A 27,859-nucleotide genomic window follows, 5' to 3' on the forward strand; every position below is an offset into this window, starting at 1 on the left:
AAAGAATGAAACCAATCAGATTAACAAGACATCTTATGAAATTCTAAAATGTCATAGTAAAGCTAAAATTGGATCAATAAAATAGTTCAGTGCAGTAAAACAAGGTTTGAAGAAAGCAGGAATAACACAACTTGATACATCAGACAGGAAAGTATTTAGGCAGCAAAATCACAGCTGCGTACATGGCCTGTTAGAAAACTTGAAGACGACTTGAACAACTTGGCCTGACAAATGAAAGTAATATGGTCAGAAGGAAAAGCTAAAATTAAAATCTTAAACTGCACTTTGTTTCAATTATGCTTTATCATATTGTTGCAGTAGAAGCTGAGTAGCACAGTCACCATGGTGTAGTGGTTAAGATACTAGACTGTTGGGTCGTGAGTTCAAAACTCACCTAAACTGTAAAATATTAATTACTATATTCGGTTCGAGTACATTCTAGAAGTATCCACAAATGTCAAGAATCATTGTACTGGAATGTTCTGTAACTGTATACATAATGTATGTGTTTTGGCCGGAAGCAGTTCGCTCCGCACTCTTGTATGTGCAAGTGCTGAATAAATCTTCATTAAGTGAAGTTAGTGTTCGTCATTCATTTAATGACACCTTCTTCTATGTGTCATTACTCTGGTGGAGGCACTGGGTATTGGAACTTGTGATAGGGCGCATTATTGATGACACAGTGACTCCCATCAAGCCACGACAGAGCTGCTGTTTATGTGGCAAGAAACCCGAGTTCGAGCCATATTCAACAGACAGCAATCTATCAGAGACAGAAGAAGAAGAGGACGTTACAAAGGCAGCAACTGTGTGCCACCACATGACACATTCTCCTGGGTTCTCCGGTGATGATGCGCAAGATCAAAGAAGTGGCTCAAGGTATAAGAGTGTATAGCCAAATTTAACAAATGGAATGACACTGTGTGTTTGGATACCATATTTTTCTACTTGGAAGGCATTGCCAAGCAATGGTAAGAGAACAACAAGGAGAAGTACACAAGCTGGGAAGTATTCCAAGTGGAACAGCGTGAGTATCTTGGCAACACATGACAACAGAAGCGCAAGGCTGAAAAATTAAGTGCAGGGCACAGCATCCAGGAGAAACTACAGCATCCTACATTCACGATGTCTTGGAGCTGTGCAAAATAGTGAATCCTAGAATGAAGGAGGAAGATAAGGTTGCACATCTCATGAAAGGTGTTGCTGAGGACATCTATCAAGCCCTACTCCTGAAGGAGGTTTCGACGGCAGACAACTTCATAAAATTGTGGCATTATATCAAGACAATGCATCAAAAAAGAATTAAATGTAAGAAGTTAGAATGGCTCTCAAACGTCATATTGATGTTTGTGATGGAGGAAGGAACTTACTTCACAAGTGATGTTCATCAGATAGTGGAGAGGAAGTTCAGAAGGCACTTGGATTGGACAGTGAGCAAAAAACCAAGATGCTTCAAGAGGTCATAAGGGAGGAAGTGGGACAGACATTGAACCCAATCTCTCATCCTTCATTTCCCTTTAAAACGGTGAAAAAGTCGAGACCCAGGCAAAGTTACGTTCCTACAATGCCGCACGAAGAACCTTCTTTGGGTACCAGGGAAGACTGACATTTGGAGGAACCAGAATAATCATCCAGTATGTTTCCACTGCGGACAACCGGGACATGTGGTGCACTATTGTCGAGAAAGGTGGTGGATATTTGATGATGCCAGTGCCAGAAGACAGTAGATCGATTTTAGCCAACGCCAACTCCAGAAGGACGAAGATCAACAAGATGTGGGTGCAGGACGATTTAGGTCACCATCGCTGCAAGCTAGCTGCTGGAGAGGACACTCCCCAACACGCCAATCGAGGTCTCCATCGCCTTTGTTTAGAAGCTCCAGCCACTCACCTAGCTGCCGCAACCTGGAAAACTAAAAGTGTGACCTTCCTTGAAGGTGAGGCCACTGGATAGAAAAATCCTCTGCCGTTCATCACTACAAAAATGATAGGAAACTACATCGATATCCTCAGGGATAGCTGATCAGCCCAAGCTCTTGTGGACTCTGGAGCATCATATTCAGTCATTTCGGAGAAGTACCATTGCCAGTTGCAGAAAACCACAATCATTGACAGCAAAACATCTCTGCTGAAGGTGGCTAATGGGAAATATGTAAAACCTACAGCAGGATGTACCATTCATGTGGGTATAAGTGGCCACACACAGCCCTTAGAATTCGTTGTCTTACAAGAGTGTGGTCATGCCGTCATTCTCGGATGGGACTTTTGAAAGCTTCTCAGGCAATTATAAATTGTGGTCGCTCACAGATTCTGCTAGACGAGATGAGATACTGTGGACAGGAAGATGTGCATCCCAGTGTGTGGAGACTATGTGTGCTGGATGAAGTGATCATTCCTGCAGTCAGTGATAGAAGGGTAACTGTCACATGTCATGCCATGCATCAACTCATGGATCTTGTAGTGGAATGTAAGGGGAAGCATACCTACCATTGTAGAATAACTTGGTCATCCCAGTCTCTGTCATCTTGTTTAAGAATGGATTTGGTGAATTGGGGATAGTTAATTGTCACCTAGAAACTGCAGATCCTTCCAAGACATATGAGCATAACAAATGCTGAGCCATTAATTGAAGAACAGCTGAGTGTCATAGAAACGTCCCATTCCAAGTCTGTGGGCAAAGTTAGTGCTACTACTGTGAGACAAGATCTTCTAGCTTGACTATCACCAGATCTCACTAAGGAACAACTGAAGAAGCTACTTGCCATTCTTCAAGAGTTCTCTGAATGCTTCAATCTACAGGTGAAGAGCAAAGTAGACAAATCGATGGTGAAGCACCGCATTAGCACTGGAGACCATCAACCAATAAGCCAGAGAGCATACCATGTGTCAGCAACAGAACATCAAACAATTCACAACAAGGTAGAGAAAATTACGAAGAATGATATCATTCAGCCTTCGCGGAGCCCATGGTCATCACCAGTGGTTCTCAGGATGGTAGTTGCTGCTTTTGGGTTGATTACAGGAAGCTTAATAAGATAACTAAACAGAATGTTTACCCCTTTCCACGAATTGACGATACACTAGATTGTATGAATTTGAACTACAGTAATGTGAGGAATCTCGGCATTGACAATAGTGTAGAAAGTGAATTGGAAAGTATTGTAGACGGTGTGTCAAACGTAACACACGAACAAAGACGAGGCCTGTATGAAGTGATAATGAGGAATAAGAGTGTGTTTTCAGACAAACCGAGACTAGTGGAAGAGATAATCAAATTCCCTCCACGGATTGACATTAGGATTGGTGTGAAAAAAGATCATTTGCGAGAAGTAATGAAGCTAAAAGCCAATGCTTGCATACGTCGTCATGACGCTAAAGCGCGTTTCGCTAACTTTGCAATCGGAGACTTAGTACTTGTAAAAGCTCATGAGAAATCGAGCGAGATAGACAATGAAATCTCTAAATTTAAGTTTGTTTATAATGGACCATATAAAGTCATTGGTATACCTCACACAAATGCTTATTGCACAGAGTATCCAAGCTCTGGAAAACTATTAGGTATACGGAATATTGTAGACTTGAAATTGTACCAACCTAGGATCGATTAATACCACACAATGGGTAATTTGTACAGTATGTAAATATAGAGTGTAAGATTTAAGGTTTGCTAGATTGCCATGCTTTTGCCTGACCAAGAGGACATTAAAGAAGTTGTAATTAATAAGTAATTAATTTTGACTAAATGATTTAAGAGGAATTATTTAATAATCAATTGAAAAATCCAAGCTGCTATTTTAAATTTTCAGCTGAGTCACAGTAGATTAAGGAATGTAAATATGATTTTGTAACTAGCTGTAAGATTTCATAAATATGTGATTTACTAGTCATTGTCGATGTACTTAGACGGTGTTTTAAGTTTCAGGCTAGTACATGCGTGTGATGATGGACAGTGTTGAGTTATCCACTGTGATAGTGTTAATGGACTCCTTGAGATTACTCGGGAGTGAGTTTTTCCGAAAGAATTCAGTGAAACGAACGTTCTGGAAATGCCGTTACAAGGGCGAGTGAGATCAAGCATGCCGCACAGGCGGGCGCAACAATACTGGCGAGGCGGAACCGCTGTCGGCTCTTGTGCCGCTGTTGGCTCTTGTGCCACTGTCGGCATTCTTTGTACTTGCGGGTACGGAAGGCGGAGTTGTTTTTCTTCCCGGACAGCCTAAGTGAAAGAATTCTGTTGTCAATATTTATGTTTTTTGACTATCTGCTGTATATTATTTTCTTGTTTAGCGTTAAGTGGACTCTCATGACGAGAATATTAATTATGAAAAGGTTATATAAAATGTGTATTCTACGTAATTAATTATTAATTTGCGTATTTTAATATACCTGTTTTTTATGACCATGTACTCTGGTTAATTCTGTAAATAGTATTCCATTGCTTGATACTGTTAGGAATTTTAATGATTTTGGAATAGCTAAACCATTTTCTATGTTTTCTACGAATTTTAATATATTGTCAACCTGTTTTCTTTTGTGTAAGATGACAGAGTGGAATAAGGTTAGGAGTGTCTCCACTCAATTATTATGGTCTAAAAATTGGTTTATGGTTAATTAGCCTAATGCTAAATTTTCTTGATGTTTACGTTACACGAACATCCTCAGACAATGTGGGGCACGTGTAATGCCGGAAATGCATATCCTCCTATTTCCATCTGCTGCACTGCAAATTTTTTTCCTTATTTTGTCACCTGAAGATATGACATTTCTGTCTCTTTATATATTGTAATTGTTTTACTATCTGTATATATATATATATATATATATATATATATATATATATATATATATATATGCATTTATGTTGGTTTGTTTTGTGAATATTATTTGTATTTACACGCTGGGTCTGGCCTAGGGAAAACTATGCTATCGAACGAATACATCGATAGGTTGTGTGGAGAACCAAAGTGTTTAGGATCTTTGGTAGTGTTAGCTCGGTCGTGTGGAGCGCGGGGAGGGGGAGAGTCTGGCTGGGGTGGTGCAGTGGAGCAGGTGTGTTGTGTGAAGCTCCCGCGAGTTGCCGCGCTTTCGGGGTTTGGCAGCATGTGATTGTGATGATAGTTTCTGACATGGTGTCGCGGACGGGAAGCATTATCTGGCGCACATCAAGAGCCCGTTTCGTCTGGTGACCGTGTCGAGAAGAAGGCGCGCCAACATCCAGCTTCTGCAACAGCGACGGCCAACAATGAGTGACTGTCGCCACCTCCTCGATCGATGGCTTCAAACCTTCAATCAACCAACAAGGAAGACTGGAAGCACGTAAAGTTTTAGAACTGTATGGCAGACCTCAGCTTTTCAAACTTTTAAAATTGTTGCATCGCAAAATTACAGCAACTTAGCATAAATCTTTGTTGCTCATTGTCCCAATTGCATTACCAAGCAGGGTCCCTTCCTTTTCCTGAATGAACCCGAGTCTCGTTGAAATTCAAACACCAGCATCATTCGATTTCACTGCTTTAATTTCAAAGTTCAGTTAAGGTATTCATAGCTGGCTACAATATTTAGATTACACAAGCACAAATTAAGAATGCAAGTTTTGTCACTGTATTTTAGCTTACCTGTGACTGCAGCTCAGCTTGGTACGTACTAAATTTTACTATTGTTAATTGTTCAGAATCATTTAATTCAAGTTCAAAGTTAAATCTCTTATTTCTAAATTGCGTAGATTCAAGTAGCTTTTGAAGTGATTGTTGAGGTAGCCCAAGAGTACCCGTATTTTACTGAATTTCGATGTGCTTCAGAAACAAAGCTCACTATTAATTTCAGTCACTAAATTAACTTTCAATTTTCCGGTTTCGTTAATTCTTTTGCTAAATTAAGTCAGAGTGTAGTGAAATTTATTACTTCTGACAAACTTTCAGTTTTCATACTACACGTGTCAACCTTCAGTTGCCACACTTCTAGTGCTATTTATATGTGTAATAACCTTTCTTTTTCAGTACTATAGTAATTGTCCTTAGGACTGGCGACCGTAATTTCCCCCAAATCTCAAATATCTAATTGCCGCTAGTTAATTGTTAACGTAACGGCCGCACATTTACTTTCTTTATTAACTTTACCCCTTTTCAAAATTAATTTCCACCAGTTTCATTGGCATTTTTCCTTTCATTTAGATGTAACCCTTTCCTCCCTCTTTACCGACAGATTAACTTCGGTGACGATTGCTTTTCCCAAATTTCCATTAGGTACACACGGTTTAATTTTTCACTGTCATTAAGGTCGATAAGTGAGGGGGAGGTTACAAAGTGTTCGACAGATGACCATCCACAACACTAATATTGTCCAGCTGGGGAAACTAGTTGGTGCAAGTGGCACATTGCAGAGGCTACCAGACATCTGTATGAACACCAACACAACCAACCACTCTCCAACGAAGTTCAAAAAGTGATCCATCCGATCTACGAGGCTCTTTCAGAGGACAAGTTATTGTACCAGTGCTTGGGAGGAAACACACAAAATTCAAATGAAAGTTTAAACGCGTGTGTTTGGAACTTAGCCCCACCCCGCATTTGCATTCTGGTGCGAAGACTGTGGAGATTGCGACTTTCCTGGCAGTGAGCAGCTTCAACGAAGGGTATTCAGCAAATCTGAAGATAATGACAACGATGGACGTCACCCTGGGACTATATTTGACACAGTTCGCCAAGCATTCGCTGCTTGTCATTGGCCGTACGAGCGGCTCTTGAGCAGTGCAGGATGGCCCAAAGCAAGCAGAACACCCTCTATGAGGAAGAGGAAGGGCTAGTTTATGGATCCGGAATAGCAAATTGAACGTCAGTTGCATAATATTGCATTTATATGTAGTCAAAACATCAAATGCGTTTTTCTCGAAATGACTTTTTTTTATCGCACGGTATGGTAACTTCAAATCTACTGAACTGATTGGCATGATTCTTTGTTTCTGATGAATCTAACTAAATTGTCTAGGACTTGTACCACTTTTATTCCGCTCCATCAACTACAAATATTTTTACTTGGCCAACAAAGTCGAAAAATCGATGAAAAAACCCTATTTTTTTTCAAATGGCTGCCATTTTGTTTCCTATGGTCCAAATAACTTAAGCGAGGTACAACTCCTAAAGAATCTTATATACTTTGCAAACGTCAACTCAATTTTGATTTCAGATGATCCAGATGACCTGTGACATACCGCACGTGGAGGTCTACATCGAAATTTTGTTGCGTTCTGAAGGCATTTCCGTCTTTGCCCTTCAACATTTCTGGTCAAACAAATTCCACTTTGTAGAGGAAATATCAATAAACATTTTGACCAAATTTGACATTGATATCTATAACACATCCCAAGAAAAAAATTCTCAAAGAACATGCTTTTTTTAGGCCAAAGACAGTAAACCTCCCCTTAAGGTAATGCCATTTGGTTTGTGTAATGCTCCAGCAACTTTTGAACAGACGATGGATAATCTTCTAAGTCACCTGAAGTGGACGATGTGTCTTTGTTATTTAGATGACATTATAGTGTTCTCAGAGACAGTTGATGAACACTTGTAAAGACTGAGGGCTATACTTAAGTGTGTCCAACAAGGCAGACTGAAGGCTTGTGGCCAGACCTAGAAAAGGTGAGATCTATAACGGAATTTCCTATCCCTAATAGCATTAGAGATGTGAGAAGCTTCATCAGATTATGTTATTATTACTGTCATTTTATCAAAGACTTTTGTATCAAAGCCAGGCCACTCAAAGAGTTGTTAAAAGCCGATGCTAAAATTATCTGGGGTGGCGCTCAACAAGAGTCTTTCGATGTGCTGTGAAAAGCTCTGATGACTGACCCTGTACTTGGTCTGTATGATGAGAGAGCACCTACAGAACTACACACAGATGCCAGTGGGTATGGGATCAGTGCTGTCCTGGTGAAAATTTTGGATGGAAAAGAGAACGTTATAGCCTATGCTACTAGGACACTTAAAAAATCTGAGAGAAACAACTCAACTACAGAAAGATAATGTGCAAATTTCAACAGTATCTCTATGGAAGGCCATTTGCAGTTGTTACAGACCATCATTCTCATTGTTGGTTGACAGGTCTTAAGGATCCAACAGGGCGACTTGACAGGTGGGCACAACTTCTTCAAGAGTATGATATTACCACAGTGTACAAAAGTGGAAGAAAACACCAAGATGCCCACTGTCTCTCAAGAAACTCTGTGCAAGACCATCAAGACTTTGATAAAGATAGTGACTGTCTCCCTGCACTCCAGGATCTCTCTGATGAGCAGAAGGAGGAGGCCAAGATATCTCAAATTATGCTTACCTTAAAATGGGCAGAGAAGGTGAAAGGACAATTTAGGGTAGTTAATGGATTACTTTGCAAGAAAAACTTTGATCCATTTGGAAAGAGGTGGCTACCAGTGATTCCTAAACACATGCACTTAGATGTTCTACAGAAATTCCATGACACACCTGAGACCAGACATTTAGGATTTATTAAGACATATGATAGAATCTTCAAGAGATTTTTCTGGCCAGGTTTATTTAGGAGTGTCCGTCACTACATTTCGCACTGTCGAGAGTGCCAGAGGAGAAAGGCAGTTCCTAGAAACTACCTGGCTGACTCATACCAATTCCGCCAGCCGAAACGCCCTTCCAGCATGATGGGATTGACCTCCTCGGATGATTTCCAATGTCTGCTAGTGGCAATAGATGGATCATTGTTTGCAGTGATTATCTGACACACTATACCATTACTAAAGCTGTGAAAACAGCTGAACCATTCGAGGTAGCCAAATTCATCAGGGAAGACATTTTATTAAAACAGGGTGCCCCAAGGTCGTTGATTACGGATTGAGGGAAAGTTTTTCAATTGAATCTTGTGACAGAGATAAACCGTCGGTGCAACATAACTCATCACATGACGATTGCCTACCATCCGCAAACTAGCGGGCTTACTGAATGCCTTAATAAGACCTTGGCCGACATGCTATCGATGTTCATCAGTGTTGAGCAGAGCAACTGGGATGAGGTGCTACCTTTCGTGACGTTTGCCTTCAACACCACCAAACAAGACACCACTGGATTTACGCCATTTTTCCTGGTGCATGGGTGTGAGGCAACTACGGCAATGTACACTGTGTTTCCGTTACATCCTGATGACACGGATGATGACTACATTGGCCAGGTGTTAACTGGAGCTAAGGAAGCTTAACAGTTAGCTTGACTGTGCACACTGCAGGCTCAAGAAAACGATTGACGAAGGTATGACGCGAGCCACTATCCTGTTGTCTACCAGCCTGGTGATCTTGTCTGGATCTTCACTCCTGTTCAGAAGGTTGGTCTCTGTGAGAAGCTCCTCAGGTGCTACTTTGGACCCTATAAGGTTGTAAAACAGTTGTTTGATGTTGCTTATGAAATTGAAGATTTCGACCCCGACACAAGACAATGAAAGATCAGAGATATGGTCCACATCCTTCGAATGAAGCCCTATAAGGAACCTGCAACCCAGGGTAAATTCGAAGCTCCAGCGACAGGCAAAAAGTGGAAAGGTGGCGAAGAGCATATCAGCAAAGGAAGTTCTAAGAAGATCACCGCCAGGGCGAACATCAGTCATCAGGAGTCGGAGTATGCAGAATAAATGACTCATTCGCGAACAAGGAGGACATAACACCAAGATGCTATTCTCTTAAGGAGGGAGCAATGTCACAGTAGAACCTGAGTAGCACAGTCACTGTGGTGCAGTGGTTATGATACTAGACTGTTGCATGGAGGGTTGTGAGTTCAAAACTCATCTGAACTGTAAAATTTTAATTTCTATATTCGGTTCAAGTACATTCTAGAAGTATCCACAAATGTCAAGAATCATTGACTGGAATGTTCTGTAACTGTACATATACCGTATGTGTTATGGCCGGAGGCAGTTCACTCTGCACTCCTGTATGTGCATGCGCTAAATAAACCTTCGTTAAGTGAAGTTAGTGTTCGTCATTCATTTAATTACACCTTCTTCTACTTGATAATATACACTCCTGGAAATTGAAATAAGAACACCGTGAATTCATTGTCCCAGGAAGGGGAAACTTTATTGACACATTCCTGGGGTCAGATACATCACATGATCACACTAACAGAACCACAGGCACATAGACACAGGCAACAGAGCATGCACAATGTCGGCACTAGTACAGTGTATATCCACCTTTCGCAGCAATGCAGGCTGCTATTCTCCCATGGAGACGATCGTAGAGATGCTGGATGTAGTCCTGTGGAACGGCTTGCCATGCCATTTCCACCTGGCGCCTCAGTTGGACCAGCGTTCGTGCTGGACGTGCAGACGGCGTGAGACGACGCTTCATCCAGTCCCAAACATGCTCAATGGGGGACAGATCCGGAGATCTTGCTGGCCAGGGTAGTTGACTTACACCTTCTAGAGCACGTTGGGTGGCACGGGATACATGCGGACGTGCATTGTCCTGTTGGCACAGCAAGTTCCCTTGCCGGTCTAGGAATGGTAGAACGATGGGTTCGATGATGGTTTGGATGTACCGTGCACTATTCAGTGTCCCCTCGACGATCACCAGTGGTGTACGGCCAGTGTAGGAGATCGCTCCCCACACCATGATGCCGGGTGTTGGCCCTGTGTGCCTCGGTCGTATGCAGTCCTGATTGTGGCGCTCACCTGCACGGCGCCAAACACGCATACGACCATCATTGGCACCAAGGCAGAAGCGACTCTCATCGCTGAAGACGACACGTCTCCATTCGTCCCTCCATTCACGCCTGTCGCGACACCACTGGAGGCGGGCTGCACGATGTTGGGGCGTGAGCGGAAGACGGCCTAACGGTGTGCGGGACCTTAGCCCAGCTTCATGGAGACGGTTGCGAATGGTCCTCGCCGATACCCCAGGAGCAACAGTGTCCCTAATTTGCTGGGAAGTGGCGGTGCGGTCCCCTACGGCACTGCGTAGGATCCTACGGTCTTGGCGTGCATCCGTGCGTCGCTGCGGTTCGGTCCCAGGTCGACGGGCACGTGCACCTTCCGACGACCACTGGTGACAACATCGATGTACTGTGGAGACCTCACGACCCACGTGTTGAGCAATTCGGCGGTACGTCCACCCGGCCTCCCGCATGCCCACTATACGCCCTCGCTCAAAGTCCGTCAACTGCACATATGGTTCACGTCCACGCTGTCGCGGCATGCTACCAGTGTTAAAGACTGCGATGGAGCTCCGTATGCCACGGCAAACTGGCTGACACTGACGGCGGCGGTGCACAAATGCTGCGCAGCTAGCGCCATTCGACGGCCAACACCGCGGTTCCTGGTGTGTCCGCTGTGCCGTGCATGTGATCATTGCTTGTACAGCCCTCTCGCAGTGTCCGGAGCAAGTATGGTTGGTCTCACACACCGGTGTCAATGTGTTCTTTTTTCAATTTCCAGGAGTGTAGATAAGAAAAATTCCATCTTTTGCACCAAACGCGTTCCACCTATTCATGTTAAGGCATCTCAGTGTTTATTACACACAGATAAATTCAGTTGCAAAAGACGGGTTCTTCCTTATTTATACAATAATGCATTATTGAAGTTAGAAACTGAGGAGAAATGACTGCAAATGTTAATAATGTTACTGGTCTTTTTTGTTCATAGTGTGGTCCAGTAGAGCCCAAATATTAATAATAATAATAATAATAATAATGCATGTAAACAGGCAAAATATCTTACATTATTTGACTATGCAATTAGTGACCAATCTTTGGAAACTGTCACAATATTCAAATATCTAGGTGTTAACACCCAGAAAGAATTAAAGTGGAATGACCACATGAATTTAACCATGGAGAAGGTAGATGCAACAACCAGATTTATTGGAATAATTCTAAGGAAATGTAATTCACAAACAAAAGATGTTGCTTACAAAATGCTTGTATGACCTGTTCTTGAGCATTGTTTCTTGGTCCGGGGCCTTTACCAAACTGATTAACAGAAGAGAAAGAAAAGATCCACAGAAAAGTTGCACGAATCATCATGATTTTTTCAATCTGTGTGTGTCACATAAGCATTCAATGAAGTGCAAGGGGAAACATTACATGAAAAATTCTGTGCATTTTGGAGAGTGCTAACAAAATTCGAACAGATCAGATTACAAAATGGGCTATGAAACATATTACTTTCTCCAACATATAACTTGCTTAATGGCCACAACACTGAAGTTGGAGAGATTTGGGTTCATGCTAAAGCCCATGGCACTCTTTTTACCATATACCACCTTTGTATGAATGGTAATACAGAGATGATATAATAGTACTGGTACACTATGCAACCTTTGCTATTACAGTGGCTTGCAGAGTACAGAAATGGATGTAAACGTTATGTTTCAGACCTATTAGAAGTTTAGTTTTCATAGCTCTACTTAATTTATCAAAGGTGGCCCAGGACTTTTTTTTCTTTTATTTCTTTCTCTTGCTGTCCATCCACCTGTTGCCATCAACTAACCTAAATACAAAAATCTTATCAGCTGGTTATATGACTTCAGCATTAATTAACACTGTACTCTTCTTTCTGTTTTAATTATACATTTTATGGTTCTTATTATAATGAGTTTGAGGACTACTTTCAAACTTGCTCTGTTATGGGGGTGGAAATTAATAGTGGCATCACTGTTGTGGCCTCACAGTTGTAGAGATGTAATGCAATAATATCACTTATACTGTACATTAGTTGCACAGCTCTACCTTACCCCAGCACAAATAGACCCACACTTTCCACATCATGCACATACGCATTTATGGGATCAAAGGAGCCTTGTGTAGCAAACAATCTAATACAATAGAGCTTCATAGAAACTGAATTGTCAGAAAATGTACTGCAAAGCAGTGTTAAAAAGTTCTTCAAAAAGCTTGCAGGAAATCTGCATTGCCTTACAGTATAGTGACAACAAACTGGGTATGAGTTTTCAATACTGGACACAAAAACTGTGGCAAACATTCACTGACCAGGTTGTCGCAGTGTCAGTGAAGAAGTGTCCGCTCTTACCAAGTTACTGAACAAATTGGATGACTGGGCTGGCCCAAGAGGAAGGATTAGTTCATACAACTGTGGTTTCATTAATTCATTCATTCATCCATTCATTCATCCATTCTGTTTTGTAGATCCCATCAGGTAGAAGAACCATCATGGATGTGTAATGAGTGAAAGTATACATTAACATCATTAAGACAGGACAAAGAGAGTATAGAAACATAGTCTGTATACTGTATTAATAATAAACTATCACTATGCTGTTTAATGATAATCACACTTATTCCAGCTGAATATAATTGAGTACACTGGTAAGAAAACTGCTACTCTGACAAAAAAAGTGCCTCCTCAATTTTACTATACAGCACCTGTTTATCTGCTATTAGTAGCTCAATGCAACTGCATTCTGAATCCTGAGCAAAGAGGCTAAGTGTATAAGAAAATTATTTTTGTGCTGTGAATATCACAGTTTAGTTGAAACTGACTTTTATTTTTAGAAACAAAAACCATGGCAGAGTAAACCTTCACATTCTGAAGGAATGCTTGGGCAAGAAACAAATTTAATCACAACTGGTTCAGCATGATTTGATGGAAATAAAGAAATGGCTGTGATACAATACTGCTTGTACCCATTTGGAATGCTATGAATGAGAAGGAGAGGCTTTCTTACACTGTATCATTATGTTGGATGAAACATGGGCCACATCTTATGAGCCATATCTGAAACACCAATCAGACAAATGGAATCATTACAAATAACCACAACAATTAAAAACTTGTCAAAATCCAAACAATGTGAAAGTTATGGTGATTCTTGTGCATGACTGTGATGTGTTATCATAATGCATACTGTTCCTCAATGGTAGATCATCAAGGTGCAGTTCATTTTTGGACCACGACCTGCAACAAACTTTGAATAAAAAGTGGCAACTCTTTCCACAGAACTCACCCATCATCTTGTAGGACAATGGTCACATGCATACAGTGCAAGAAGAGACTGATCTGTTAGTCATCAGGGCTGGGAAGTGCTGTATCATCCAATGTACCTGCTGGACTTAAGATGTGGTGACTTCAAACAGATTCGTAAGATGATGGAAGCACTTCATGGCATTCACTTCAGAACTGTTACACAAATTCCTCAGTTAACAGGCTGTGTCCATACAAACTATTAACACAAATGACACCACTAAAGCTGTCCTACAACTTCCATATGACTGGCAATAGGTTACACGCAATGCTACTGAATACTTAGAAGGACAGTAAAACTCTGAAATATGTATCTATTTTGTATCAGTTTTGAATAAATAGTTGTATCTATTAAAGGACCAACCCACAATCTAGCATATTTAGCCCTACATCTACATCTACATACACTCCTGGAAATGGAAAAAAGAACACACTGACACCGGTGTGTCAGACCCACCATACTTGCTCCGGACACTGTGAGAGGGCTGTACAAGCAATGATCACATGCACGGCACAGCGGACACACCAGGAACCGCGGTGTTAGCCGTCGAATGGCGCTAGCTGCACAGCATTTGTGCACCGCCGCCGTCAGTGTCAGCCAGTTTGCCGTGGCATACGGAGCTCCATCGCAGTCTTTAACACTGGTATCATGCCGCGACAGTGTGGATGTGAACCGTATGTGCAGTTGACGGACTTTGAGCGAGGGCGTATAGTGGGCATGCGGGAGGCCGGGTGGACGTACCGCCGAATTGCTCAACACGTGGGGCGTGAGGTCTCCACAGTACATCGATGTTGTCGCCAGTGGTCGGCGGAAGGTGCACGTGCCCGTCGACCTGGGACCGGACCGCAGCAACGCACGGATGCACGCCAAGACCGTAGGATCCTACGCAGTACCGTAGGGGACCGCACCGCCACTTCCCAGCAAATTAGGGACACTGTTGCTCCTGGGGTATCGGCGAGGACCATTCGCAACCGTCTCCATGAAGCTGGGCTAAGGTCCCGCACACCGTTAGGCCGTCTTCCGCTCACGCCCCAACATAGTGCAGCCCGCCTCCAGTGGTGGAGGGACGAATGGACACGTGTCGTCTTCAGCGATGAGAGTCGCTTCTGCCTTGGTGCCAATGATGGTCGTATGCGTGTTTGGCGCCGTGCAGGTGAGCGCCACAATCAGGACTGCATACGACCGAGGCACACAGGGCCAACACCCGGCATCACGGTGTGGGGAGTGATCTCCTACACTGGCCGTACACCACTGGTGATCGTCGAGGGGACACTGAATAGTGCACGGTACATCCAAACCGTCATCGAACCCATCGTTCTACCATTCCTAGACTGGCAAGGGAACTTGCTGTTCCAACAGGACAATGCACGTCCGCATGTATCCCATGCCACCCAACGTGCTCTAGAAGGTGTAAGTCAACTACCCTGGCCAGCAAGATCTCCGGATCTGTCCCCCATTGAGCATGTTTGGGACTGGATGAAGTGTCGTCTCACGCCGTCTGCACTTCCAGCACGAACGCTGGTCCAACTGAGGCGCCAGGTGGAAATGGCATGGCAAGCCGTTCCACAGGCCTACATCCAGCATCTCTACGATCGTCTACATGGGAGAATAGCAGCCTGCATTGCTGCGAAAGGTGGATGTACACTGTACTAGTGCTGACATTGTGCATGCTCTGTTGCCTGTGTCTGTGTGCCTGTGGTTCTGTCAGTGTGATCATCTGATGTATCTGACCCCAGGAATGTGTCAATAAAGTTTCCCCTTCCTGGGACAATGAATTCACGGTGTTCTTATTTCAATTTCCAGGAGTGTACATATTCCACAAGCCACTGTACAGTGCATGGCAGGAGGTACCCTGTGCCACTACTAGTCATTTCCTTTCCTCCTCCACTCTCAAATAGAGCAAGGGAAAATGGCTGTCTATATGCCTCCATAAGAGCCCTAATTTCTCGTATCTTACCTTCGTGGTCCTTACACAAACTGTACATTGGTGGCAGTGAATCATTCTACAGTCAGCTTCAAATGCCAGTTCTCTAAATTTTCTCAATAATGATCCCAAAAAGAACATTGCTTTCCCTTCATGGATTCCCATTTGTGTTCCTTATAGGTCTCCATAATACCTGCGTGTTGTTCACACCAAACAGAAACAAATCTAGCAGCTCACCTTGTAACTGTTTCCATGTCTTCCTGACTGAGTGAGGTGGCGCAGTGGTTAGACCATTGGACTCGCATTCGAGAGGATGATGGTTCAAACCCACGTCCGGCCATCCTGATTTAGGTTTCAATGATTTCCCTAAATCACTTCAGGCAAATGCTGGGATGGTTCCTTTGAAAGGGCATGGCTGACTTACTTCCTCATCCTTACCAAATCCGATCGGACTGATGACCTCACTGTTTTGTCCCCTCCCCCCAAATCAACCAACCAACCACGTCTTCCTTTAATCCAACCTGGTGCATTTCCCAAACACTCAATCAGACTCACGAAGAATGAATCATACTATGTCCTAGATGTGGTCTCCTTTACAGGTGAACCACACTTTCCTAAAATTCTCCTGATAAACCAAAGTCAACCATTCGGTTTCCCTACTACAATCCTTAAATACTCATTGCATTTCAAATTGCTTTGCAACATTATTCCTAGAAGTTTAATCAATGTGATTGTGTCAAGCAGGATCCTAGTAATGTTTCATTTGAATATTATGAGTTCTTTTTTTCCTGCTCATCTGCATTAACTTACATTTTTCTACATTTAGAGCTGGCTGCTACTCATCACATCAACCAGAAATTTTGTCTACGTCATCTAGTATCGTCCTACAGTCCCTCAACAATGACACCTTCCGATATACCATAGCATCGTCAGCAAACAGCCACAGACCAATGCTTACCCTGTCCACCAGATCATTTATGTATATGGAAAATAACAGCAGTCTCATCACACTTCCCTGGGGCACTCGTGACAATACCCTTGTCTTTGATGAACACTTGACATTGAGGACAACATACTGGGTTCTGTTACTTAAGAAGTCTTTGAGACACTCACATATCTAGCAATCTGTTCAGAATTCTTATACCTTCATTTACAGTCTGCAGTAAGGCACCACGTCAAATGAGTTTTGGAAATCTAGGAATAAGGACTCTGTCTGTTGCCCTTCATCCATTGTTCGCAGGATATCGTGTGAGAAAAGGACAAGCTAACTTTTGCATGGGTGATGTTTTCTAAAACTGTGCTAATTCATAGACAGAAGCTTTTTCATCTCAAGTATATTTATTGTATTGGAACTGAAAATATGTTCAAGAATTCTGCAGCAGACCAATGTTACTGATACTGGTCTATAATTTTGTGGGTGCGCTCTTTTACTCTTCTTATATACAAGGGCCATCTGTGGTTCTTTCCAGTCACATGGGACTTTGAACTGGTGAAAAATTCATGATAAATGCAAGCTAAAAATGGACTGATGCTGTACTCTTCGTAAAACTGAATTGAGATTCCATCTGGAGCTGGTGACTTATTTGTTTTTAATTCATTCCGTTATTTCTCTGTGCCAGGGGTGCCTATTACTATGTCCCCCATACAGGAGTCTGTGCAATTGTCAAAAAACAGTAAATTTCTATGATTCTCCTGTGTGAACGATAGCTTAAATGTGAAATTTAAAACTTCAGCTTTCCTTTTGCTGTCTTCTACTGCTACACCAGACTGGTCAATGAGTGACTGGATAGAAGCCTTAGACCCACTTAGCAATTTTATATATGACCAGAAGTTTCTTGGGTTCTAGGCAAGATCTTTTGCAAAGGTGTGATGGTGGTAATTGCTGCATGTTTCGTGCAACTGTCTTTTTATAGATACACGAATCTCTACTAATCTTTGCCTGTTGTCATTTGAGCTTTCACCTTTGAACTGAATGTGCAACAGCTGTTACTTCGTCAGCATTTTCCGAACTTCGTTGTTAAACCATGGTGGGTCTTTTCTGTCCTTAACCCACTTACTCAACACAAATGTCTCCAGAGCATGATTACAATCCACGTAAATTTTGCCCATAATTCCTCTACATTCATCATACTGGAACTAAATGATGTAAATTCACTAAGTAGGATGCTAATGTCTATTTATTTGCCGTTTCTAACAGAAATACTCTTCTAGCCTTCTTGATTGATTGATTTAGTAACTGTAGTCACTATGATCACTAATTCTTGTCCCTATAATGACACCAACGATAAGGTCATGTCTGTTTGCAGCTACAAGGTCTAAAATATTTTACTGTGTGTAAGCAGTTAAACTAGCTGCTCAAGACAGTATTTGGAAAACGTGTTCAAAGGTACTTTGCAAGACTGTCAGTCTGTACCCCTTGCAATGAATCTATAGACATTTCAGTCTATGATCAGTAGATTAAAATTGGCTCCAACTAATACTGCATGACCAGCATATTCCCACACTACTGACTGTAGACTTTCTTTGAATAACTCTAGAACTGTCGAGTGGAATTGGGTGGCATGAACAAACATCTGAAACTTAAATTGATTGCCCATTTGATTAACCTAAAAGCCCATCATGCAGACATTACTAGAAAATACCATAGTAACTGCTTTTGAATTTCTTTATAAGTTATAAAGAATTTCACAGGTTTGTAACACATAAACAACTGAGTAATCTACTTACACTGGCAGGGCACCGAATGCATGATGGTTCAGTACATCTTTTGCTTTCTTTACAAGGCCTGTATCACGATGACTGTAGAACAGCAATGTTGCTCCAAGAGTATGAGCCACATATCGAAGAGAACGACACACGATCTTCTTCTTTTCAGGATCAAACTCCTAGTGATGAAAACATATAGGAAATTATCTTCGTGGACATAAATATCCAGGAAACAGTATAAACAAACATGACTACAGGCAACCACTAAGTTGCAGCTGATTAATGAGTAATGCTCGGACCCGCATAACCGCAAAGAGATTATGTTATATTTTAAGCTACCACTCTTCTTATACTCAACAATGGAAAACCCAGGATGGGATGTAACAATATTCTGAAAAGGGTAGTTGCTACTCACCACATAGTGGAGATGCTGAGTTGCACGTAGGCACAACATGAAGACTGTCAGAAAATGAGCTTTTGTCCAATAACACTTTCATCAGAGAGAGAAGACAGGCAGACAGACAGATAGGCACACACACACACACACACACACACACACACACACACACACACAAGCCAGCACAACTCACACACAAATGACCGCAGTCTCTGGCTGCTGAGGCCATATTGTGAGCAGCTGTGTATGCTGGGAAACATAATTGGATGATAGGGGTAAGGAGGAGGCTAAGCCACACTGTGGCCTCAGCAGCCGGAGACTGTTGTCATTTCTGGGTGAGTTGGATTGGCGTGCGTGCGTGCGTGCATGTGTGTGTGTGTGTGTGTGTGTGTGTGTGATATCCTTTTCATAATATTGTTGCTCTTCTTACACTGGTATTTTAAATACACGATCTTTCGTCCAAGTACTTTAAATTCACATACACACTGCCACAAAGAAACTCATTTGTGTGAGTGTGTGTGTGTGTGTGTGTGTGTTTTATATTGGGAAAGAAACGCCCCACACTGGCCAGAGCATTAAAATACTAGTTAACTGCCAGAGCATTCACAGTAGAGTGCCAGAGTTTGTAGTGCTGTTTAGCTGCAGTGAAATTCATTTAACATTAAGCAATAGAAACCTGGTTAAAACCTGAAATTGACAATACTGAAAGTTCTGTGTAAAATTTAATTGGATATCAAAAGGATAAGCTAATAATAAATGGAAGTGGTGTATTTTCACTGTAGATAAGAAGCTCAAATCCACCACAATATAAATCGATGTTACACACGTGATTGATTGGTCAAGACTCAGCATCTGCGGTTGGCATATACTTATTATTGGATTCTTCCATCAGCCACCACACTCACTCAAAATCTCAACAAAAATCTCAGTGTGCTAGTACACAAGTTCTCCAGTTGTACAGTAATCATTGGAGGAGACTTTAATCATCCAACCATCAACTTGGGTAATTACAGTTTTGTTAATGGTGAATTTGATAAAGGCATCCATTGAAGCATTACTAAATGCCTTCTCTGAAAACTGCCTAGAACAGATAGCTCACAACCCCACTCATGATGGAAATATATTACATCTAGTAGCTACAGACAGGACTATTCTCTTTGGGGATGTCCCCACTGAAACCAGTATCAATGTCCACGAGGCACTTGTAATAACAATGACTAACAAAGTACAAAGGGCAATTAAAACAAGTAGAAAAGTAACATGTTGAGTAAACTAAATAAGGAGACAGTAGTGTCATGTTTCAATGAGGAATCAGAAACTTTTAGCTCAGGACTGAAACATGTAGAGGAACTATGGCTCAAGTTTAAAAGAATAGTTGACCATGCACCGGAGTACGTATCTAGTAGGACAGTTCATGATGGCAGTGGCCCTCAGTGGTATACAGTCACTGTAAAGAAACTTTAAAAGAAACAGAGACTATTGCATAACATGTAACAAAGCAAAGTGTTATAGAAAGAGAGATTCTGATTGAAACACATTTGGCTGTCAATAGGGCAATGCATGAAGCCTTCGGTGATTGCTGTGTGCCAGAATATTATCAAAAGATCTCTCACAAAGTCCAAAGAAATTCTCATTATATGTAAAGGCTGTTAGTGGTGCTGAAGTTAGCTCTGGACTGAAGCATGTAGAGGAACTATGGCTCAAGTTTAAAAGAATAGTTGACCATGCACCAGAGTATGTACCTAGTAGGACAGTTCACGATGGCAGTGACCCTCCGTGGTATAAAGTCACTGTAAAGAAACTTCAAAAGAAACAGAGACTACTGCATAGCATGTAACAAAGCAAAGTGCTATAGAAATAGAGATGCTGATTGAAACACATTCGGCTGTCAATAGGGCAATGCATGAAGCCTTCAGTATCTGCTGTGTGCCAGATTATTATCAAAAGATCTCTCACAAAGTCCAAAGAAATTGATGTTCACAAAGCAAAAGCAAAAGTGCTTGACTCTGTTTTCAAATATTTCTTTGCTAACCAAAACCCATGATTACTGTCCCAATTAATACTCATACCACTGTAAAGATGTGTGAAGATAAGTGTCAGCTGCAATGAGAAACAGCTGAAATGATCAAAACTGAACTTCTACACTGGGTTAGCCCCTCCTTTAACCATAATATACCAAGGACAGGTCAAACATAAAACTGTGCCCACTGAATGGAAGAAAGCATAGGTCATATCCGTCTGTAAGAAAGGAGCAGAAGTGATCCACAAAACTAACATCCAATACCCTTGGCATCTGTTTGTTGTAATATCTTAGAGATTATTATGAACTCAAAGGTAATGAGGTATCTCAAACACAATAACCTCATCCATGCCAAACACCAAGGATTCTGGAAACATAAATAATTTGAAACCAAACCCTTGCTTTTCTCACATGACATTCTGAAAGCCATGGATCACGGCAGTCAGGTAAACACAAAGATTCTTGTCGTCCAAAATTGTATTTGACACAGTAACACACTTACACCTATTATTGAAAGTATCATCGTATGGGGTGTCAAGTGAAATTTGTGACTGGATTGAGGATTTCTTAGTAGAGAGGACACAGTGTGGATGGAGAATCATCGACTGATATAGAAGTAACCTCAGATGTGGCACAGGGAAGTGTGCTGAGAGCCTTGCCATTCATATTCTATGCTGTTTTTAGTAAAAACAGGTTGACATGGGCTGGCATGTGGCTGCACTCGTTACTGGCAACAATGGTGCTCCTTTGGAACAGGAGAACCCTCCCTTACAACCAGGGAGGTAACAAATAATGGAAGAAGCAGCTGCAATCACAATACCCTCCAAGCACCTAAGGGACCGACAGGACATGCTTATGAACCAGGGAGCAATAGAGTGCATTGTGGAATGTGACAGACAAAAACTAAAACCATTATAATAGTAGTAGACATAAATTTGGATAGATCTGGCAATAAGCATCGTTTTATTTAATAGTAGAAATAATTATGATGGTAGCAGATAGTACTGTTCAGATAAAACTAAGTATTAGTGTATATCAAATAATTTGGATAAGAATCATTACCGCTTGAGTTTAAATTATAGATAACAGGATACAATGGAATAACATGAATAAGTTATTGGGCAAAAATGAGTTACCTGTTCATATTGTGTATTAATGACCTCCAAACAATACACGGTGTTTATAAATGAATATCAGGGTTTTAATGCTTTATAACATTTATTATTTTAAACTTATAGTTATAAATGATATGTCATACGAAATAGCAACTCAAACAATTTTACCAAGAACCTTATAAATGTTCAATGTGAGCACCATTTGTCACACGGCATACATCAAGTCTATAGCCGAGTTCTTCCCAAACATTGATAAGTGTGTCTTCAGTGATTGTAGCAACAGCTGCTTCAATCCGGTTTCTTAATTCAGGGAGATCTGCTGGTAGCAGAGGCACATACACACAATCCTTGATGAAGCCCCAAAGGAAAAAATCACATGGTGTTAGGTCGGTGAATGTGGAGGCCATGCAAAGCAAGCCCTGTCATTGGGCCCCATGCAGCCTGTCCAGCGCTCGGCTATAGACTTGATGTGTGCCGTGTGACAAATGGTGCTCACATTGAACATTTATAAGGTTCTTGGTAAAACTTTTTGAGTTGCTCTTTCATCTGACATATCATTTATAACTGTAAGTTTAATGTGATAAATATTATAAAGTGTTAAAACCCCGATATTCATTTATAAACACCCTGCATTACCGTAATAATGGTGTCAGACTATTTGCAGATGGTGTAGTTATCTATAATGAAGTAGTGTCTGACAAAAGCTGCACAAATATTTAGTCAGATCTTGATAGGATTTCAATGTGGTGCAAAGATGGGCAACTTGCTTGAAATGTTCAGAAATATAAAACCATTCACTTCACAAAATGAAAAAAATGTTGTCTTCTATGACTATAATACCAATGAGTCACATTTAGGGTCACCCAACTCATACAAATACTTGGGTGCAACAATTTGTAGGGACATTAAATGGAACATACACAGCCTCACTTGTAGGTAAAGCAAGTGGCAGGCTGCTGTTCATCAGCAGAATACAAGGGAAACACAGTCTGCAACAGAGATCCATCTTCATATATTGCTCACATGTATGGGACCCATAACAAATAGGATTATGATGGGATATTGAATTTATACAAAGGAGAGCAGTACGAATGCTCACAGGTTTCTCTGACCTGTGGGAGATGCTGAAAGAACTGAACTGGGAGAAGTGTGAAGTTAGACACAAACTATTCAGTGAAAGCTTATTTATAAAAGTTTCTAGAACCAACTTTTAAAAAATGAGGACTCTATGAAAATAGTACAATCCCCCACATCACTTCCACAGGGATCACAAAGATAAGGTTAGTTCAATTACAGGAATCACAGAGGTGACTAAGAAATCATTCTTCCTGCTCTCTATATGTGAATGGAATGATACAATGGGAAGTACCTTCTGCCACGCACTTTACAGTGGTTTGCAGAGTGTAGAAGTCTCTGCATCAATCAGACACAAGTGACTGACTTTAACCATGTTTGTTTGGTATAGAGACATTGTTGTAGCCATATTGTTTCTGTATTGACTTCAGCATACCAAGCTGTGATTCGTGCAGTGTTTTATATCTGTTACAAAAATTTGTCATAATCAGTCCATGGTCCTTCAAGCAGGATACCATCAACTCCTACCACTTCTGTTTGTGGAAGGAGATCAGCCTGGATTTGAGGTCAAACTTTTGATATGATACTCAGTGTCATAAAATACTGTGATATGGGAAAACAGCAGAATAAACTGCTCCACCATTTTCACAATCTTCGAAGAGAGACACTTTGTAACAGGGAAAAGACTGACCAGAGTAAAGAATAAAGTGAATTTGAAAGACATCGGATCTTTTGCTGCTGTACGTGGACCATACCTTTCTGTAGGAGCTGTTCTGAATTTCATTATTAATGAAGATGATACTTTTCTGCAGGGTAGCAGATAGCTGACTGTTGCTTTTGTTCGGTGTGGAAGTATTTCAGAAATTGGTGGAATTAAAAGTTTTAATGATTGTGAAGTAATTACTTATTGTGCTTTTGATGTTTTTGAAGTATTTAAATTTAGCAAAACACATTCCCATGATTTCCCACAACTGCTTGGAAGAAATAGTTAATTTATGGTAGTTTTTTATTCAACAGTCCTTCAATAAAATCACTTGTTTCATTGGAAATAATTTAGTATTTATATTTGAGTACGACGAGGGCTAGTAGAGGGCTAGTAGGGCTAGTAGAAACCCTTGGGTAACAGAAGAAATATTGAATTTAATTGATGAAAGGAGAAAATACAAAAATGCAGTAAATGAAGCAGGCAAAAAGGAATACAGACGTCTCAAAAATGATATCGACAGGAAGTGCAAAATGGCTAAGCAGGGGTGGCTAGAGGACAAATGTAAGGATGTAGAGGCTTGTCTCACTAGGGGTAAGATAGATACTGCCTACAGGAAAATTAAAGAGACCTTTGGAGAGAAGAGAACCACTTGTATGAATATCAAGAGCTCAGATGGCAACCCAGTTCTAAGCAAAGAAGGGAAGGCAGAAAGGTGGAAGGAGTATATAGAGGGTTTATACAAGGGTGATGTACTTGAGGACAATATTATGGAAATGGAAGAGGATGTAGATGAAGACGAAATGGGAGATAAGATACTGCGTGAAGAGTTTGACAGAGCACTGAAAGACCTGAGTCGAAACAAGGCCCCGGGAGTAGACAACATTCCATTTGAACTACTGATGGCCTCGGGAGAGCCAGTCATGACAAAACTCTACCATCTGGTGAGCACGATGTATGAGACAGGTGAAATACCCTCAGACTTCAAGAAGAATATAATAATTCCAATCCCAAAGAAAGCAGGTGTTGACAGATGTGAAAATTACCGAACTATCAGTTTAATAAGTCACAGCTGCAAAATACTAACGCGAATTCTTTACAGACGAATGGAAAAACTGGTAGAAGCCGACCTCGGGGAAGATCAGTTTGGATTCCGTAGAAATTTTGGAACACGTGAGGCAATACTGACCTTACGACTTATCTTAGAAGAAAGATTAAGAAAAGGCAAACCTACGTTTCTAGCATTTGTAGACTTAGAGAAAGCTTTTGACAATGTTAACTGGAATACTCTCTTTCAAATTCTGAAGGTGGCAGGGGTAAAATACAGGGAGCGAAAGGCTATTTACAGTTTGTACAGAAACCAGATGGCAGTTATAAGAGTCGAGGGGCATGAAAGGGAAGCAGTGGTTGGGAAAGGAGTAAGACAGGGTTGTAGCCTCTCCCCGATGTTATTCAATCTGTATATTGAGCAAGCAGTAAAGGAAACAAAAGAAAAATTCAGAGTAGGTATTAAAATTCATGGAGAAGAAGTAAAAACTTTGAGGTTCGCCGATGACATTGTAATTCTGTCAGAGACAGCAAAGGACTTGGAAGAGCAGTTGAACGGAATGGACAGTGTCTTGAAAGGAGGATATAAGATGAACATCAACAAAAGCAAAACGAGGATAATGGAATGTAGTCAAATTAAGTCGGGTGATGCTGAGGGAATTAGATTAGGAAATGAGACACTTAAAGTAGTAAAGGAATTTTACTATTTAGGGAGTAAAATAACCGATGATGGTCGAAGTAGAGAGGATATAAAATGTAGACTGGCAATGGCAAGGAAAGTGTTTCTCAAGAAGAGGAATTTGTTAACATCGAGTATAGATTTAAGTGTCAGGAAGTCGTTTCTGAAAGTATTTGTATGGAGTGTAGCCATGTATGGAAGTGAAACATGGACGATAACTAGTTTGGACAAGAAGAGAATAGAAGCTTTCGAAATGTGGTGCTACAGAAGAATGCTGAAGATAAGGTGGGTAGATCACGTAACTAATGAGGAGGTATTGAATAGGATTGGGGAGAAGAGAAGTTTGTGGCACAACCTGACTAGAAGAAGGGATCGGTTGGTAGGACATGTTTTGAGGCATCAAGGGATCACAAATTTAGCATTGGAGGGCAGTGTGGAGGGTAAAAATCGTAGAGGGAGACCAAGAGATGAATACACTAAGCAGATTCAGAAGGATGTAGGTTGCAGTAGATACTGGGAGATGAAGAAGCTTGCACAGGATAGAGTAGCATGGAGAGCTGCATCAAACCAGTCTCAGGACTGAAGACCACAACAACAACAACATTTGAGTACTGCTAAAGCACTTTGTACAGAATCACAGCTCCATATTGCATGGACAACAGTATATATTTGTAACTTATTTCTCATTAGTCATGCAGAATATGGTCAATATTCTAAGGGATCTATTTCTTCTCTTTCATTTCTTTCAGAAGGTTGGTACTTTCTAACAAGACAGAGGCACTTTCAACAAATGTGTAATATAGGATACAACACAAGACTTCTCTGTGGTACAAAAAGTTGACTAGTGTGAGGAAACTAGTGTCAGTTCTGCAGAGAAAGATGGGCTGGAGATGGAGCAGCATCTCTTTGAGGAACCTTTTGTAATCATTGCATTTAATTTTGAAGAATGATTCAAATAAGCAATCTGTGTTACTAGAATGTGGAGATATTAGGAACTGGTGTTTCCAATTCATTGTGAACAAGAAGCAAGCTGAATAAAATTTATCACAGCTACAAAGCTACATGGAAAAGCTATTTGGTTCTGGACAAAATCAGCTCATGACAGTTACAAAACCAGGTGAACTTGAAAGTCATCAAAAATACCCATTGTCATAATAGGTAGCTCAAGACCTCCACTCCCAGTCTTGCCCCCACTAAAATATGGCACAAAGTGACAATGACTGACTGGCTATGGAAGCTACGGCAACAAGAGCATGTGGCAGAAAACTGAATTTCTGTTGCAACAAGAGCATGTGGCAGAAAACTGAGTTTCTTTACTCAACTGAATAAATCAACTGAGAAATTCTCTCCTGTTGACGAAATGGCTATAGGCAAAAGCCATATAATAGTCAGCCTGCTGCTTGATCTTCTGTAGGCATTCCTCACACCACTTTTCTAGAGTCTGTCACATCTGCAGTTCCTCAAATTCTAAGATGATGTCCGTGAAGAGATTTCTTCATAACCTGAATAAGAGATAATCAGAGTGGTTCAGTCAGGAGAATACGGTATGTGTGGCAGTATCTGAACCCATTTTAGTGAAGGCAGCCATGGTTTTCTGACTCTTATGGGGACGAGTGTCACCATGCTGCAAGAGCATTTGTTGTGATGGTGTACACTCCCCACACACTGTCACCAATCACCTGTGAATATTTGCATTGTTTACATCCTCCTTCCACAGAAACCACATCCTCCAGCACTGTGCTTTATGATCACATTCTGTGTTGTTCGCTCAAGTAATGATAGCAGTTACGAAATTGAGTTGTATTGTGCAGGGATTGCACATCTAGTGTTTGTCCTGCCACTACATAATTGCAACAGTAATTATGAGTGAAATGGCATACCATGAATGGTAGGCAAAAATAAAGTGTAAATCAATATGGAATGCCACTCATAATTACTGTGTATTTTACCATTTTGTAATTCTTGTACTGTCGTTGTTGTGGGCTTCAGTTCAAAGACTGGTTTGATGCAGCTCTCCATGGTACTCTATCCTCTGCAAGCCTCTTTATCTCCAAATAACTACTGCAACCTGTATCCTTCTCAATCTGTTTACTGTAGTCATCTCCTGTTCTTCCTCTACAATTTCTATACCCTACAATTCCCTCCAGTACTCAACTGGTGACTCCTTGGTGTCTCAGAATGTGTCCTATTGACCAATACCTCCTT

General features: G+C 41.2%; 1 protein-coding gene across 1 annotated transcript in view; it reads right to left on the minus strand.

Annotated features, from left to right (window-relative positions):
• Window positions 1-27,859, minus strand: part of LOC126177120 (cytoplasmic dynein 2 light intermediate chain 1) — a 100,469-nt gene that overhangs the window by 32,606 nt on the left and 40,004 nt on the right. The window contains exon 6 of the mRNA XM_049924390.1: window positions 18,641-18,798. Within this exon, the coding sequence (XP_049780347.1) occupies window positions 18,641-18,798 (158 nt within the window). The remainder of the gene's footprint in view (window positions 1-18,640; window positions 18,799-27,859) is intronic.

The sequence above is a fragment of the Schistocerca cancellata genome, chromosome 3 (assembly GCF_023864275.1).
Source record: "Schistocerca cancellata isolate TAMUIC-IGC-003103 chromosome 3, iqSchCanc2.1, whole genome shotgun sequence".
Lineage (NCBI taxonomy): Eukaryota > Metazoa > Arthropoda > Insecta > Orthoptera > Acrididae > Schistocerca > Schistocerca cancellata.